General features: G+C 37.0%; 1 protein-coding gene across 1 annotated transcript in view; it reads right to left on the bottom strand.

Annotated features, from left to right (window-relative positions):
* OTOGL (otogelin-like) overlaps positions 1–19013 on the bottom strand; it is a 145021-nt gene that overhangs the window by 49805 nt on the left and 76203 nt on the right. Inside the window, exons 28-34 of the mRNA XM_014531634.1 lie at positions 17960–18079; positions 16375–16491; positions 15499–15655; positions 14919–14945; positions 7476–7643; positions 5482–5760; positions 3045–3162 (exon numbers count right to left, since the gene is read on the bottom strand). Coding sequence (XP_014387120.1) covers positions 3045–3162; positions 5482–5760; positions 7476–7643; positions 14919–14945; positions 15499–15655; positions 16375–16491; positions 17960–18079 — 986 coding nt within the window. The remainder of the gene's footprint in view (positions 1–3044; positions 3163–5481; positions 5761–7475; positions 7644–14918; positions 14946–15498; positions 15656–16374; positions 16492–17959; positions 18080–19013) is intronic.

Genomic DNA, 19013 nt, shown 5'->3' with positions numbered 1-19013 from the left:
AGGGGTCCCAGACTACAAGAGGGCATAGGCCGGACTGAGGGACCCCCTGAGTGCATGAATTTTTGTGCACCGGGCCTCTCGTATTACATAATAGGAATAACTATATTTACATATGGTCTCTATGGTATGCTAGTTGGTATCTTATCTCATAAAAGTTATAACCTCCACTGGATATTTTTAACACTTGATATGTGCCAGAAATTGCAATTATCAAGAACAAAGGTGGTGATTCTGTTGGAGACTTGGAGGAGGGGTACAACACCACGTTGAAGCCCAGCTCAGTACTTGGGTCTCCCCTCAGGACTTAGAGTACTAGGAGGAGCAATAATTTGGCTCCTCAGCATGGGAAGGGGGAGAGGTAGAGATAGAGAAGAAGGCAGAAATGAGAGACAGCTCAGCAGGGGTGAAGGTTCATTCTGAGTCTCCTCTCTGCATCCTAAACATACCAAAAGAGAAATTCTGGGGTAGCTATCGACCAAACAATGGGAGCATTGAGGATCTGGGTTCAAACACCTCAGAGATGGCTTATGTGGCATAAGAAGTAAGACACTAGCCAAATGCCACTTCAAAATATAGCTCCATTTCCTCCCCAGTGCAGGGCCGGCCCTGCCCTGTGTTCCCTCCATGTCTTCCTTCTATGGTTCCTCCCTTCCTCCCTTCCTCCCTTCCTCCTTTCTTCCCTTCCTTCTTTCCTTCTCCAAGTGCACTCCTCACTATGAGACCCCTGTTTTTCTCAAAGCCCTAGTAGCTACAAGGAAATAGGTCTGTTAATGTGAGGGGTCCCAGTGATTGAAGACATCTCCTTTTCAGAAAAATTTGTTTGGCATGATTTTATTTTGGTGTGTGTTTTGTTGTTGTTGTTGTTGTTGCTTTAAGAAAATAAGCAAAAAAATATATCATTTTCTTCTCTCTGCCCCACTTAACCCTAGATACCCAACAGGGTGTCGTGGTTGAAACCCTGGCTCCACTACCTACAAAATGTGACCTAGACTGGGCACATTGTTCAGCTTGTTTGTCTCAGTTGGTTTTCCCCTCTGAAATGGGAATAATGAGATTACCCGTTTACAGCATTTAGCACAGTGCGTTATGCTGTCAGCACTCTAATGCGCCAGTTGTTGTCATTCTCCCAGCCCCCTTTCATGATTCGCTCCTTCCAAAAGGCTGGGCTCCTTTAAAGAGCGGCTCTGTCTCAGGCATTACGTGCAGGAACTCTTCTAGTGCCAATGTTTGTCACAGAATAAAAGCCCATTAATGTCTAATGTAAGTAAACTGATTCTTTCAAAAACATTCCCTCCCACCATTGCAACATCTCTCTGTCCTCCTTATAGCAAAAATCTTAAAAACAAACACAAAAACCATTGGCACTCTGTCTCCATTTTGCCTCTTCCTATTCTCCAGGTTGCCCAATCCAATGAACAATTTTCAGTCTCAATTTTAAAATCCCCAGAACCAGCCCAGCCGGCATGGCTCAGTGGTTGAGCATCGACCTATGAACCAGGAGGTCATGGTTCATTTCCAGGTCAGGTCATATGCCCAGGTTGTGTGCAGGAGGCGGCTTATCAGTGATTCTCTCTCATCATTGAAGTTTCTATCTCTCTCTCCCTTCCTCTCTGAAATCAATCAAAATATATTTTTAATTAAATTAAATCCTCAGAACCAAATTCCTGACTTTTCTCCCACGCTGCTCTTCCTCACATTGCCTTACTTCAGTAAATGGCATTCAGCCCTTCCATTAAATTGAATCATTCAAATTTGCTGATATTTGACCAGTTATAATTACAAAAATGACAGTTTCATATTGTTCCACCTAAAAATTGCTGAGACCAAAACTTCAGTCCTTAACTCCTTTTTCTCTCATAATTGACATCAAATCCATCAGCAAACTCTGTAACTCTAAATTCAAAATATATTCAGAATCTGTCCACTTCTCAGAACCTCCAGGACTACCAATCAACTTCCTTTCATGTCTTGTTTATATTACTGATCAGTTCTGCTCTTGTCTTTCCCTTTGCCCAATAGTCTATTCTCACTATAACAGCCTAAGTAAACTTTCTGTGAGTCATGGACATGGGCAGGAGTGTAGTGATTGCAGGGGACAGGGGAGAAGGTGGAGGTGGAAGGGGGCATAGAAGGGATAAATGGTGATGGAAAAATAAAATAAGCCCTAGCCAGTTTTGCTCAGTGGATAGAGCATTGGCCTGTGGACTGAAGGGTCCCAGGTTCGATTCTGGTCAAGGGCACATGCCTGGGTTTCAAACAAGATCCCCAGTAAGAAGAAATGTGCAGGAGGCAGCCGATCAATGATTCTCTCTCATCACTGAGGTTTCTATCTCTCGCTCCCTCTCCCTTCCTCTCTGAAATCAATAAAAATATATTTATAAATTAATTAACAATATATTTATTAAAAATAATAATAAAAGAAAAAATAAAATAAATAAGTCAGATCATGTCACTCCTCTGCCCAAAATACAGCAGGACATTACTCAGTAAAAAAGACAACGTCCTCACAACAGGCTATAAGGTCCTAAATTACTTGTCCACCACTATGAGTCTCTGCTCTCATTTCCTTCCTCTCTCACTCTCATTCGCTTTGCTCCAACAAGCCTGGCCCCTTATTAACCCTCAAACATGCCTAGTACAGGACCTTTGTACTGCTCTCATATGGAAAGGGTCTTTCCCCAGGTATCCACAGGGCCAGGCCCCTCTTGCTTCAGATCTCCGAGCAGATGCCACCCTGTGAGTGTGTTCTTCCCTGACCACGTGTTAAATACACACATGCCTTATGCTCCCAGTATCCCTTACCTTCATTTTTTTCCATAACACATATTGCCACCTAATAATATATTGCATTATATATTTACATTTTATTTGTTTAATCTCTGCCTTACCCCAACAAAATTGAAGCTACATAAGGATAGACACTTCATATATTTTGTTCACTGCTGTATCGGTCGCAGCTAGAATTCCTGGCACATAGCCAACCCTTAATTACGATCACTTGTATAAAATAAAAGAAGTTTATTGAATGTTTAAACGTGACTTACGGTGGAAGAAATTTACATGCCAGTGCTTCAGGATCACTACACGTTCTAAAACAGGGAGTGGCACAAGGTTCGTATCTCCATTCACACATCCTCCTGTAAGGCACTACTGCCTGGATTTCTAATGGAAAAAAAATAAAGCTTAGATTATGTATATATTTTTTAATATATTTTATTGATCTTTTACAGAGAAGAAGGGAGAGGGATAGAGAGTTAGAAACATCGATCAGCTGCCTCCTGCATGCCCCCCAGTGGGGATATATCCGCAACCAAGGTACATGCCCTTGACCGGAATCGAACCTGGGACCCTTTATTTCGCATGCCGACACTCTATCCACTGAGACAAACCGGTTAGGGCTAGATTATGTATATTTTTAGGTGCATCTTGAAAAATAATGATTTGTGATAGTAATTTTTCCAGGGATTGATCCCCCTCTCCCTCTTTGACCACTAACGCTGTGGAAAAGGCAGGGCTAGGGTAAAGCATTGCAATTGGTTAAAGCTTCTCATACTCAGGTTGAATATCTAAATGTTAGTCTGTCTTTCAAATATTTTAAAAAGCAATGTTGGGCCGAAACCGGTTTGGCTCAGTGGATAGAGCTTCGGCCTGCGGACTGAAAGGTCCCAGGTTCGATTCCGGTCAAGGGCATGTACCTGGGTTGCGGGCACATCCCCAGTAGGAGGTGTGCAGGAGGCAGCTGGTCGATGTTTCTCTCTCACCGATGTTTCTAACTCTCTATCTCTCTCCCTTCCTCTCTGTAAAAAATCAATAAAATATATTTTAAAAATAAATAAAATAAAAAGCAATGTTGGAAGAGGCCTAGGAAATTTTTTAATATTCTTCCTTTATGTTTAGTGGATTCCCATTGATTTACATTTCATAATAGTATTAAACACTTGTTCAGAATTTTATTTTTTACCAAGTAATTTTTCTATCATTATATTTTATCCTTATAACAACCGTGTTGAATAGGTATTATTTCCATTGTATTAATGAGAAGTTGGGGCACAGAGGAGCCAAGTAACTTGCCAAGTTCAAACAGTTAAAAATGGCAAGACCAAAAACTGGTCACCTGACATCAAACCTAGGGAGAACACTCCATGTGTATTCTTCTCCTGGAACTTAGCACAGTACCTTGTACATGATAAGCATTATCTGACAAAAAAATAAAAAAAAATAATAATACATGCTTACAGTTATAAAACCTCCTTTGATTAAATATTTTTCTTCTGTAAATTCTGCTAATACTCTCCCTTCATAGACCTCTCCTTCTGCAGCAGTCCAAAATTATCTCTGCAGAGCTCCATAAGAGAGAGAGTTCAGGTAACAGATTATGTTTCTTGGACTCTGGATACAGAACTCAATTCCATGGAATGGGAAGGAAAATAATACTTTTTGGAAGGCATCTATGCATATAAAGTTTAGCGTGACTGCTAGACCTGCATTACTGAGATTGTGGGTCTGGGAGAGGATTGGTTCCAAGATGAGAGTAGACCCCTAGTGTTTCTTATGTTTAGGAAGCCCACAAAGATCCATTTCTGAGATTTTGATGACGCCATTGGCTATAGTCCACAGATCAGGTGGAACTGCTGGGTCTAGTTCTAAGGAAGCATATTTCTAGATTGGAGGGGATATATAGGTTTGTAAAATTTTGACTTTTAAGTAAATTCATGTAAAAAATATCACATCCTCCCTATTGAATGTTGCATAGGCATATCTGTGGTTCTTTTTCTCATGAATACAGAAACCTTTCTTGAAGCTCAATTTGAATTATCTAAAATTCAAAGACTATCCAGGTATACAGAAATTTATCCACAACAGAAAAGGCCAATGACTACTTTTCTCATACTGACAAGGGTACGTTACACTGAAAGGGCGTGTGTGGGAGAACCAAGACAGATAGCTAGCTCCTAGGTTTTGAAAATAAAGCATGAGATTTAAACATTGAATGAGGCAGTGAGGATTGCTCTCTGAAACTCAGAAAACGCAATAGCTATGGCTCTCTAAGGATCTCTAGAAATAAGATCAGGTTTCCTCGGAACCAGGGAAGTCTTCCAGAGGTCAGTGGAACCAGACACCCCAGTACTCAAAGGACAGAGATAAACATGTTGTCTTTATTGTTAAGAATCAGGTTATTGAGAAGTTGTCTTCTAGGAAACAAAAAGTAGATACAAACGCTAGACATCCGTGAGACACGGGTGAGCTCTATTTCCAAAGCCCAGACAGCATTGAAAATAATAATTGGGTCAATAACTAAAAATAAATTATTCAAGGCTGTTGTAGGCAATTTACCAATTAACTTATGCTATACAATAACCCTATGAAGTAGGTATTATTATTTCCAAATACTTATACTTCATTAAGAATGATTTAAAATTAAAACCTGCCATTATGTAAATTATCTATTTATTCTCCCTTTGAAGACCTCAGGTAACACACCTTCTATGCTGAAGCTACTTGCATGTTTAAATTCTTCCGAATCATCGTATTTTGATGCTTTGACAGTAAAATCCGTGAGTGTGATGAAAAAGCCTTTCTTGCTGTATAACTCAAATGCACTGTAACCAGGAATCCACAGGCCCTGGTGGTGGAAAAATGTGGCTCTTCGATGAAACGCTGAATTCACCTGCCACAGTTTCAAACTAAGAGTGTCATTGTTGTGGACATAGAGAAAGTAGTTTGGCCTTTCAGCAGATTCCAAGGACACAAGTGCTGGTGCTGAAAGACATAGAGCAGTGTGTGTGACAAGCCCCGGGTTCTCTGGAGAAAGCAGATTATCAACACTGGCATTATAAAACGTACTTATAAAGTTGATGAAAACAAAACTGCAAAATTGCCCTGCATTATTAATGCCATTCTTAAATATTTCAGAAATGAGTTCTAAGATATCTTAAGAAAAAAAATAGTATTTTAATGCACTGAATAACAGTGACAACTTTTATGAGTATTTGATGAGTCCTACTTTTTAAATAATTTATCATATCTTGGGGAGGGGGGAGATATATCAATTTTGGACCCCAGAATGTAAAATATCATACAAGTAATTAAATGATTAATTGGACACATATTTGTACTTGTATACTTTAACATTTTCAAATGCATGAAATCTATAAATGGCTTCATTGACTAATAAAAAAGAATAAGAGAATAGAGAAACAGATCAATTTAGGCATGTCATTGTGTTTCAATATCACTGGGTTCTTAATGAACAAATGTTCTTTCAAGTTATATGACTGCATTAAGAAAAAATTAGATCAACATTATGGTCTATTCCCAGTAGATGATTAAATTGCTAATGAACAACTACAAAGCATTTGAGAAGTATAATCCTTTTTTATATAGACTTTAAAAGTTTCCCTTATATTTGCAAAACCCATAATATAAACATGCTTTTAAATTAAGATTTTAGGTTTAATTTTTAGACCTTAATATTTTTAGGCAACTTACTGAATGGGAGAAGATATTTGCAAATTATATATTTGATAAGAGGTCTTAATTTAAACCCATTAGGATTTTTCTATTAAAAACATGTTATTGTAAATTATACAATTCAAAACTCTCTCTAAAAGTCAATATATCTTTCCAAAGACTTTTGTTGTGTCCTAAAACTTTCAAGTCCCTTTGTTGAGCCTGAAAGATGCAAATAATAATAAAAGAAATCTTTTTAAGAGAAAAATATATACATTAGAACTTAGGTGTTTTCAAAGATTTAAAAAAACTAAGGAGCTCTTTTTATAAGAAAAAGGCAATTTATTCTAATTGGAGAATGAGGAGATTTCTCAGGATAGGTGAAATTTAAGTTGGATTTATTCATTCAATAAACATTTCCTAAGCTTATAAATACATGATGCATGTCTGGTATAGTAACAATGTAGCCTGGGCCTCACAGATCAGAAGAGGACAATAACTACCAGACAGGTTCCAGCAGATACACCCAGTGTGGATCAGTAAATGTGGGGGCAGCACCAAGACACACAAGGGCACATGAGGATAACACATGGTCCCAATGACTCTCTCCGCTCTGATTTATGTTCTTACTATTTAACAACTTTGATATCAAATCACATTTTTTTCTTTTCCTTTAACATTAAAATATTTCAGATGTTAGTTATGAGTGGACTGTTTTTAAAAATTTTCAAATTAAGTTCAGTGATTAATACTATAAAAATTTAAGCTGTGCTTTATTTAGGACACAAAAAACTCAAACAATTGTAATTATAACATATATATGCCAACAGATAAACAAAAGAAATTATTTTATATACAAAAGAGGTAGATGGTTTATGTACCAGCATCTTATTTTATATTCTCTGGGACACCTAGAAAAAATGCCATAAACATATTAGATCCCAAATTAATATTTAGTGAATAAATAATTGAAAAAATGTAAATAGAAAACAAAAATCATATTTTCAATTGGAAATTATACTTACATGATGCCTTCTCTTTGAAAAGACCTGGAGTGATCATAAAAATAAAAAATAAATCACCTTGAGTTCCAATTCTTGACAAAGGGAAAATGCTTCTGCTGGTTATATTGGCCCCCAAAACAAGGCCACTCTGCCCATAACTTGCCAGCATATATGGACCTTCTCCAAGCCCTATTTAAATACAAGTAAGAGAAGTATAAATTGGCATAGAATTTTTACATTTTAAGCTATCATTTCAATGGGATAAATTTTAATAACAAAAGCTACTCCAAAACTTACTGCACACTTAAACATTAGTCACTAATAAAATAGCTGAACTCTTTACAAAAATATGTACTATAATTATTTGGAATATATATATACATAGTTATGTAATTTAGAATATATATACACATGGATATATATATTTCTGCACCTCAAATTTTCCCACTTATGTGAAGAACTTTGTCTAGTTAACCTTCCACTCTAATATTCCAAGATTCTAATCTACTCTCAATAAGCAGAAATTTATTTATACATCAATAGCCAGGTATTCTGATAGTCTTCTAAAAATAATCTCTCCCTAATAGGTTACATTGCATGATAACGGAATTCACAGATGTGATATACAATATTTTGCTGTTCTAGGAATTATTGAATTTCACCAGTAAGGCATATCTATAAAAAAGAAAATAATGAAGAAAATAGATCCAGAGACATGGAAGCATAGAACAGATTGACAAATCTCAAGGACGGTGGTAGAGAGATTAACCAAAGAACTTATCTGTATATATGCATAACCCATGGACACAGACAATAGGGCAGTAGGCCTTGGGGGGAGGGAGTTGTGTAGAGGGGGTCAATGGAAAGAGAAAAGGGGGACATCTAATACTTTCAACAATAAAGATAAATTTTTAAAAAAATGAAGATGAAGCTCAACAGAGAAATCAAAGATCTTTTTATTTAATGCTATCATTTTCCATACACTTAAATAGTTCCATATAAAATAGAAAATATTTGCTATAGTTTGTATAGAACCAAACCTGAAGCTCAATCCAAAAAATTTTTCCGCAAATTTAATCTTATAAACAGAAGAATATATATTGTAAATAAGTTTGCTAATATTTAGCCGAAACCGGTTTGGCTCAGTGGATAGAGCGTCGGCCTGCGGACTGAAGGGTCCCAGGTTCGATTCCGGTCAGGGGCATGTACCTGGGTTGCGGGCACATCCCCAGTGGGAGATGTGCAGGAGGCAGCTGATCGATGTTTCTAACTCTCTATCTCTCTCCCTTCCTCTCTGTAAAAAATCAATAAAATATATTTAAAAAAAAAAAAAAAAAAAAAGTTTGCTAATATTTAAAAATATAAATGAGTTAGATTTTATGATAATAAGATCAAATTGACTTCAACCCAATCCTATGTGAAGTTTATTCTGAATCATCAAAATTAAGTTAAAAATTATCAGCAGCATACCTTTTACAGACATATGTGTATTTTATGTTATAAGTTATGTAAAATGCTAATATATATGTAGCATGTGGTATCAAAAAAGATTAATCTGGTTACTCTCATCACATTTCACCTTCATTCTATTCTCTAATTTTTAATCTCAAGGACAATTTTCCTTTCCCAGCCTACTGTTAAGATGGAGGGAAGAAAATATTTAAAGAAATCCAAGGATAAGGTTGTTTCCCTTTCAGAATGAAGATCAGACCTGAGAGAAGAAAAGAAAATCATTGGATTAGAGGGTCAAAATCTTTCAAGTAGAAAGGAGAGCAAGAACCAAAATTTTCACCATTAGGACCAGGAGAAGAGGCAGGGTCTCATAGAATAAGTTATCTTCAAGGGTTGTCCCCTCCACTGACTCATCAGCTGGGACACCTTGCCTTTGAACTGCTGGGGACACTTATAAGCCATGAGGAAAAGAGCTTTCTAAGGGAATTGACACGTTGGGCGGAGAGGAGACTTGAAAGAACTTTGCCCCCACACCAAGACAGAGCTGAGCAGGGGCAGTGGAGAATTTCTGAGCAGTGCACACCCCACTGCTGTTACAATGTACAGTGTTTCTCTATGAGCCCAAGTCAATAAAAACCAAAGAAAACTAAATCTTTAGTCTGCACCACCTACTGAATTGTTTTCTAGGAAAGACGAGAACAACATAAACTTCCAAGATGTGATATCCTTCAATTTATAAATATGTCAATTTGTATAAATACAGGGGCAGGTAAAAGTAGGTTCCCAATAATAAAAGATGATAGATGATAGATAGATAGATAGATAGATAGATAGATAGATAGATGATAGATAATACAAGAACAAATTCTGTGTTTCAAGAACTCACAACTACAAACCTACTTTTGCCCACCCCTCTATGTAAATAATGTACAAATGAGTAGATAAATATGTATATTATAATGAGATACAATTCAAAATGAAGAAGACATATACAACTACAACTTAAGGGTTTGAAGACCCTCATGGATATTCAACATAAGAATAGGGAAAAGGCCCAGCCGGTATGCCTCAATGTTTGAGCATGGACCCATGAACCAGAAGGTCAAGGTTCAATTCCCCATCAGGGCACATGCCCAGGTTGCAAGCTCGATCCCCAGTAGGGGGTGTGCAGGAGGCAGCTGATGGATGATTCTCTCTCATCATTGATGTTTCTATCTCTTTCTTCCTCTCTCCCTTCCTCTCTGAAATCAATAAAATATATATATATATATTTTTTAAAATGAATAGGAAAAAGGAAATAGACAAATGAACAAAATCTCTGCCCTACTGCACAAGTCCCTTGCTACAGCAGTCTTGAAGAGATAACTGCCACCTGAGAAATCCTTTTGTATAAAAATCAAACGCTCCTGAGTTGACTCTCAGTTGATTGATATCTTGTGTCTGGATTGATTTCATGCATTTCACCAACAATTGAGAGACACAAGTCATTGACTTCATCATTAATTTTCTGCAGGAAGAAGAATAATTTCACCACCTACCAAAAGCAATCATTTCCTGCAGTGATTTTTTAAACATAGTATTAAGCATATCCTATCAAGAAAACACTGAACATAAAGTGTGTACAACAGTTTTTTAGCGGAGTTGTGAAGTCCTTGCTCATTTATGGCAATAACAATAAAATATTTATATTTTAGTAAATGCCATAAAATTAACATGAAGATAGTATATACAGTCTTTGTGTTAAAGATTATTGAAATAATCTCAGCTGTAACCTTTTAATTCATCTGCTTTTTAAAAAAATTTTCCTGGAGAGACCAAGATGGCGGCATAGGTAAACACCGCAGACTGCTGCCGCAAACAACCACTTCAAAAATACAACTAAAAGACGGAACGGACATCACCCAGAACCACAGGAAGGCTGGCTGAGGAGAGACTCTTCAACTAGAAGGAAAAATAACAGCACACCGAGGCTCAGAGGAGGCGCAGTGTGGAAAAAACTCAGGTGCGGAGGTGCGCGCGCAAAGCGGGCTGGTGGCTGAGAGCGCGGTTGTCGTTTTCGGTCAGGGGGGAGTCTCAGACTCTGAGCTCCAGATACGGGCGAATCGCTGGGGACTCGGACCCAAACGGGAGAAGCGGGAGTGTCTGGCATCAGTTGGAAGGCAGCTTTCCCTCCGAGGTTTGCAGCGGTTCCGGGGGTTCTGAGAAGCAGAGCCTCTGGGAACGGGACTGAGAGGGGCCATAACCGCTCCCTCCGCCCGCCCGCCCTGTTGAGCCCGCCCCGCCCAAGCCCTGCGCAGAGCCATTTGCCAGATCGCCTCAGGCAAAGGCTAGATTAGCACCTCCCCAGAGGACAGAAGTTTTCCGCGGCAGACACAGCTGATTCACACAGCCAGTCGGCCTGGTGGTCAAATCCCTCTAGTATTAACTACAACAATCAAGGCTCAACTAGAACAAGACTGCGCACAAAGACCACTAGGGGGTGCACCAAGAAAGCATAAAAAATGCGGAGACAAAAAAACATGACAGAAATGGAGGATATAGAGCTAAAAAACGCAATTTTGAGGGCTTGCAATAAACTTCTGGAGAGCCTCACGAAAACTAATGAGACCCTCGATGCTATGATAAAGAAACAACTAGAAATTAAGCATACACGGTCGGAAATAAAGAATATTACACCCAATAGCAGACCAGAGGAGCGCAAGAATCAAGCCAAAGATTTGAAATGCGAAGAAGCAAAAAACACCCAACCGGAAAAGCAAAATGAAAAAAGAATCCGAAAATACGAAGATAGTGTAAGGAGCCTCTGGGACAGCTTCAAGCGTACCAACATCAGAATAATAGGGGTGCCAGAAGATGAGAGACAGCAAGATATTGAAAACCTATTTGAAGAAATAATGGCAGAAAACTTCCCCCACCTGGTGAAAGAAATGGACTTACAGGTCCAAGAAGCGCAGAGAACCCCAAACAAAAGGAATCCAAAGAGGACCACACCAAGACACATCATAATTAAAATGCCAAGAGCAAAAGACAAAGAGAGAATCTTAAAAGCAGCAAGAGAAAGAGACTCAATTACCTACAAGGGAATACCCATACGACTGTCAGCTGATTTCTCAACAGAAACTTTGCAGGCCAGAAGGGAATGGCAAGAAATATTCAAAGTGCTGAATACCAAGAACCTACAACCAAGAATACTTTATCCAGCAAAGCTATCATTCAGAATTGAAGGTCAGATAAAGAGCTTCACAGATAAGGAAAAGCTAAAGGAGTTCATCACCACTAAACCAGTATTATACGAAATGCTGAAAGGTATCCTTTAAGAAGAGGAAGAAGAAAAAGGTAAAGATACAAATTGTGAACAACAAACATGCATCTATCAACAAGTGAATCTAAGAACCAAGTGAATAAATAATCTGATGTACAGAATGAACTGGTGATTATAATGAATCAGGGACATAGAAAGGGAATGGACTGACTATTCTTGGGGGGGAAAGGGGAATGGGAGATGCGGGAAGAAACTGGACAAAAATCGTGCACCTATGGATGAGGACAGTGGGTGGGGAGTGAGGGCGGAGGGTGGGGCGGGAACTGGGAGGAGGGGAGTTATGGGGGGGAAAAAAAGAACAACAAATGTAACCTGAACAATAAAGATTTAATTAAAAAAAAAAAATTTTCCTGTAACAGAACCACAATTATTTATCTCTGCATGTCTTAAATAATAATTAAGAATTTTAATAAGATAGTGTCCATGGTGCGATAAGTAAATAGAGAAGTATGTCAGCTATGAATACCCAAAGAAGAGTAGGCAAATTTACAATAGCTCTGAAATCATTTGGAATGAAAAAAATTAAGAATAATCATTTTAAATTATTTTTCTGTACTACTATCAACAATATTATATTCCCGTCAAGCATCCATTCTATTGCATTATTTTCACAAACTCTTACTCTCCGATGCAGATTGATTCTTTTCCCTGTTACTTTAATCATAGAGAATAGACTCCCCTGTCACTTCATTGAGTCCATCAGTGTCCCATGAAAGCCAAATGCCTCATGTTCACCCTCTGAATATGACCAATATTATTAAAAATGAAACTAAAAGAATGGGTTTGAAGAATGTGTAACACATTAGAGGAAAGAACCATCAGTAGATGTGCACAGACTTGTTGACAGAAAGGAAAATGTCCGAAGTAAGAAGAGGCTGAAAGTCAATTCTCAGAAAATTCTGCTTCTGGATCCAAGGGCTCCAGAAGGAACATGAGAAAGTACAAGGCACAGGTGGAGACTCTCACAGCAGAACTGTGTGAGGCAGGAATGCTTAAGTGAAGAAGTTATTGGAGTGTTTTCTTTTGTCTTTTTTTTCCTTTTTATTGGGGTGACACTGGTTAATAAGATTATATAGGTTTCAGGTGTACATTTCTATGATACATGATCTTCATATTGCATTGTGTGCCCACCACCCAAAGTCAAATCATCTTCTAACACCATATATATATATATGTATATAGCCCCCTACTACCCCCACCCTCTTCCCTCTGGTAACCATCATACTGTTGTCTGTGGAGTGTTTTCTTTAATCGGTATCTGTGTACATTGTGCAGAGTGTATGATAACAACGTGTGGTGATCATTCTTAGACTGGGATGTGTTAACCAGACACTAGGCAGTGTAGCATGGAGGTCCAGCTCCTTGGTTCTGAACTCAGATTGCTTACAAATCCCAGTTTACCGCATTTTGGCTAAGTGACTTTGGCCAAATTATTTACCCTTCTGTTCTTCAAATACCTCCTCTACAAAGTGTTAATAACAATGTATATAGTACAAGCATATTTAGAAGCTTAAATTATAAAGTAGCTAATACAATAAAAACTATTGTTATTATTACTGTTATAAATATTAGGCAATCAGTCTCATTTTAAACATGAATTCCAAAGGATTGATGTGGAGTATGGGTGTGTTTTAAATCCTGAACAGGAAATATTTTTTTTTTTAACTATCACAGAATATTTTTAATGTTTGATTGTTTCCTCTATCAAACTTCCATAACTGTATGTAAACAACCAAACACTAAAATATTTATTTTCTTTTTAATTTATCATCTCTATTTCTCTAAAATTTTCTGTTCCTTTGTATTGTAGTTGACAACTTCTCTCTGGCTCAATAAAGCACCAAATATGCCTTTGATTGGTTGCTTGGTTGTGGTTGTTTTTGAGTGGCTTAGTGTTTCCTACAACTATTACTCTATTCTTTCCACCATGGGTTCATATTTTGTCCAGTCACTGACAAAATAGACACCTCCTGGATCATTGTACTTTTCTGAAATTAGTGTTAAGTGGCTGCGCCTTCCTCATTAAACAGGTTTGACAAAAAGCAGGCTCCAATCTGCCAACCTCTGGTGCTTTCACTGAGAATATAATTTTGTCTCAGAGCTTCTATAACTTAGTAACAGCCAGCACCATCTGCTAGACTTCTTACTGCAAATGTGGATGCTTTTTGGAGCTAGGAGATTTTCATTATTATTATTAAATTAATATGTTCTCATTCTTATAATATTTAAATAATTATTTGTGCCCTAACTTATGACTATATAAATTCCTTCTATTATTATTATTATTACATCTATAATTTGTTTCTCTTTTCTACAACATAATAAAAGTTTGCATAATGTTCATTTTTATACCTAATGGTAAAAGGTATGCATTTGGTCTATGTCTCTCCTTCATTTTACCAAAAAAATTAGCTAAGTTCAATCATTCACTTAGTCATACCATTCAAAAACTATTGAGGGCCTCCTATGTGCTGAGAAGATGGTAATACCCTCTTTTTATTTTCCAGGGAATAAATTTTAACACAAATACTTAGAAATTTAGATACATTTCAGAAGGCAAAGGCTTTTATTGAATTACAAACCAAATTATGAACTACTCATACTTTGTTCCAGCAAAGTTGTCCAAAAACTTTTAATCTGAAGATATATTTAATACAATACTATAGTGATATTCTTTAACTGTCACATACCTTCATTGAAATAGTCACAATCATGTGCTAAAAGAAAAAAAAGAAGAAATATTAAACTACATAGGAATCTGACCACTTACCTAAATGTGTGCAAGATATTGCCATGTGTTTATCAATGACCAAGCAAAAGAACACTGAAGTGACATCATTATATAAAGTCTTCAGCAGACTAACCATCTACACAAGTACATAATAAGTTTAGAGTCAAATTTAAAAGCAATTCAAAATGATGTTTTAAGAAATATGTTTCTTATAATCAGAACAGAGAAACTTCATAGCCATCAGAGGAATAGAGGAATAAACACCTTACCTGAGGATGGCATATAAATAAATTATAGTTCACATGTTGAAGTGACAACAGTCAAACACAGAACAGAAAACATTATCTCAAATGTTTCTGTTTGTAATTGCTTTAGCTATACTAAAATCTATCTGCATTCTCAAAGGAATATACAATTTAGTCATCTTAAAGCAATTCTATTTCCATGAGTTCTATGGTATTAGTTCTATGAGAAGACAATTAATATGATCTCCTTATGATGTTCCCACCGAATGATGATGTTCTAAGTGGGATACTCACCACAAACAGTAGAGGATCTCCAGTGGACCGATACCCCTTCCTGACAACACTTATATGCATACGCTGCTACGCTTGTGCATAAGCATTCACAGTCCCCACCGAGATTACAGTTACAAGTGTCTTCATGGCAATTTTTGGCAAAAGAAGTAACATCAATCTGAAAAATGAGGTAAAAAACAATCAATTTCAGTAGCTACTAACTATAATTGAGGAAAATTCTAAGGAAAAACTAACTAGTTGATTTATAAAATTTGATATTATCAGCTTATCACTGGCACCTAGAGAGTCCTCAATATCTCAAACCTCTATAGTGCTCACAGGAGAAAGAAATTGATTAGGCAAATGTAAGATCAAAGAACTAGCAAAACATGTAATGGGATTAACATACCAATACAATTTCAACATATGCACATGGCATTTAAAAAGTTCTGTTACCCAGGGTACTTTTACTTGACTTTTATGGATATCTTAAGCAATTACATTTCTAAATAAGTTACATTCCATCTTGTGATACACTTCTAAAACCATTTTAAATGTGCTACTAGAAATACTTTTAAACTATAGTAGGGGTTGAGGAAGAGCATGCCTATTTGCAATATTCTCTGAAGAAAAACAAATGCAGCTTTGATCAATCTTTTATGGCTTTGATGATGTATGCAAAGAAATGCTTCATAAACAAGTAGAGATTCTTGCAAATGCATGCTGTTAAATAAGATGGTGTGGGGAGAGAGTAAATCAACTAAATGCATCACTTTTACAGAAAAAACAAACTACCAAATTTGTCTTCCTAACCATGGGTAGCTAAACTTTTTGTCTCAGTGTTATAAATGCAACAATACTCATTCAAATGTGAAGATTAGTAAAGTATTCATTTACCACATTGCGACAAGGAGCAAAAACATCGCTGTACAAAATGGAGCATTCTTTCTTGGCATAAGGAAATTTGTTCTGATGTGCCTCACAGGGTTTAAATAATTCATGTGCGTTTTCACACTGCGGAAAATGTTAAGGAAGAAAAGGAAGTTTTTAGGGGTGATCTGTGAAGCAGAAACCAGAGTAACCAATGCTTACTGCATCCATGACAAACACAGCTAATATATCCTCATTCTGCCAGACAGGCTGTACCTAAAGCACAGTGCTCAGCCAGCTCAATGTTCATAGCATGCGTTATTTTTGAAAACAACCAAACATACTATTAAAATCATAGGAGTGTTTGGGTGAGGCGGGGGAGGTAAGAGATCAACCGAAGGACTTGTATGCATGCCTATAAGCATAAACAATGGACACAAGACACTGGCGGGGTGGGGTGAGGGCATGTGCTATGGGGTAGGGTAGGCCGGGGGAAGGTCAATTGGGAAAGAAAAAGAAAGGAGACATACGTACTACTATCTGTAATACTTTAAACAATAAAATAAAATTAAAAATAAAATAAAATCATAGGACTATTAGAGACAGTACAGGTAAATAATTTTCCAATTGTCTTAAATGCAGCATTTAAATGATTAAGATCATTACATGAGCAAAGGATTCTCTTCCCTTTAATTTTCACCTCTTTCATTTCTGTCGCATGCCATCCTCTGAGGAGTTGTACATACTCGTGTCAGCAGGCTCACTGCCCATATACTCAACAATGTGGTCTCAGCCTCTTCTAATCTACATCCCTGACACCGCCCTGGGCAAGGTCATCAATAGTCTCTTCATTGCTAAATATAAAGGCAGTTTCTCAGTCTTCGTCTCACTTGACCTTCTTTGCTACCTTTGATTCTGTTTATTACTTTGCCCTTTTTAAATGTCTCTCCTCATTTGATTTTGGTGGCACCATTTTCTGGGGAGTTTCCTCATTGGCTGCTACTCCCCATTCTCCTTCACCCTTCCTTCTTTGAAAACCTAGACCTTCCAACTCCTCTTTTCCACCTTCTATTCACTTCTCATGGCTTCAACACCCTGAATACACTTGTAACTGCCAAATCTATTTCCAGCCCGGATCTCTTTACTGAATTTAAAAACTGGGCATCTTCACAAAAATATCTCTGTCACTTCCCTCTCACCATATCCCAACCTACTTATCTCTGCACCATTGTCCTGTGCTCACCGTCCCCTACCACCCACTCTCCACTCTGTCCTGCCTCGGGGAAGAGTACCCTCATCTATCCAATAAGCCACGAAGACAGAAGACTACTTTCTTGAATTCTCCAGACTCACCCTTCCTAATATAATCTTTCATAATATTTGTCTAATACACAAATAATTTAACCTCCTTCAGCCTCAGTTTCTCCAGTTATAACATGAAGACAATGCCTGTTACATTGCATGGTAGTCACAAGAATTATATGAAAAGACAAATGTGAAAGCTTTGTCCAATGTGAGTTACTATACGAATATTACATAAAAATAGTATTACCTAGAGAAATGTTCCCATAAGAATAAAATTATTTAGTTCTAAGATATATATTCAACTTACCTGTCCTAATGCCCAGCTATCTCCAAACACCTGGGCATTTCTCACTTCTATGTTATTAGATGTGGTCATGTCATTTGAAGTACATTTGTCAAAGTTTCCACATAAGCCTGATATTTTGTTCTAAAATAAAAGAAAATTACTAAAAAAACATTCTATATTCACTTTAACATTTAAGGAAACATAGTAACTAAAATATTTTAAATATTCAAGATAGACATTTTAAGAATTGCTTCAATAACCATTTATAATATGTTTCAAAAAGGTGGAGTTTCATACCTAGCTAATTATATTTAACAATTATTTTTAAATTCTCAAAAATGTTCTACCATCCCCCAAATTTTTATCTTTCCACACTTACCAATGTTTTAGCATTGATGAACCCAATAGAATAAGTAACTTGGAAAAGGATAATACAAACATTACACTTGTGTGTATTCATATTTACATAAAATTTTAATGATGAAAGCCCCACCTCCTGACATATTTAAGGTTTTGTAACACTATAAATGTTGAAACAATAAAATAATTTATTTTTCTTCCTATTAGACTGAAAAGCCAAAACATTAAAAATATAAGAAAAACTTAACTTTAATATTCCTATATCATGCCATCAAGAGATACAATGACTAAAATCTAAATTGTACCTAATTTTATAAAAATCATTATGGGTGAAATTATTATTGAAAGTACCATATGGATTATTCACATCAACAATACCCACTGCATTTTCTCAAATAATGTGTAAAATTTTACTCTGAGGGAAAGGAGATGGACTAAGAATACAGGGAAGAATTTTTCATAAACCATGGAAATCCTCCTTAAAATTTTAAAAATTAAGCAAACTGAACTTTCTTGGTGTACTGAAGGGTGGACTGTAGCCCTTCATTAATGATGAAGCAGACTGTCCGTGTCTTCAGCAAGGCTGACAATAACCCTAGGATTACAGCTGCCAGGCCACTGCTGACCACAGTGTCTCTGCTCTCAGAAGCCACTACGTTTATCTAAAGACTGGACAATCCACCATTGGGGGCAGGGCAGGGTGGAGGTGGGGGGA

This window comes from Myotis brandtii, unplaced genomic scaffold, assembly GCF_000412655.1.
Source record: "Myotis brandtii unplaced genomic scaffold, ASM41265v1 scaffold82, whole genome shotgun sequence".
Classification (NCBI taxonomy): Eukaryota; Metazoa; Chordata; class Mammalia; order Chiroptera; family Vespertilionidae; genus Myotis; species Myotis brandtii.
This window is presented reverse-complemented; position numbering and strand designations above follow the sequence as displayed.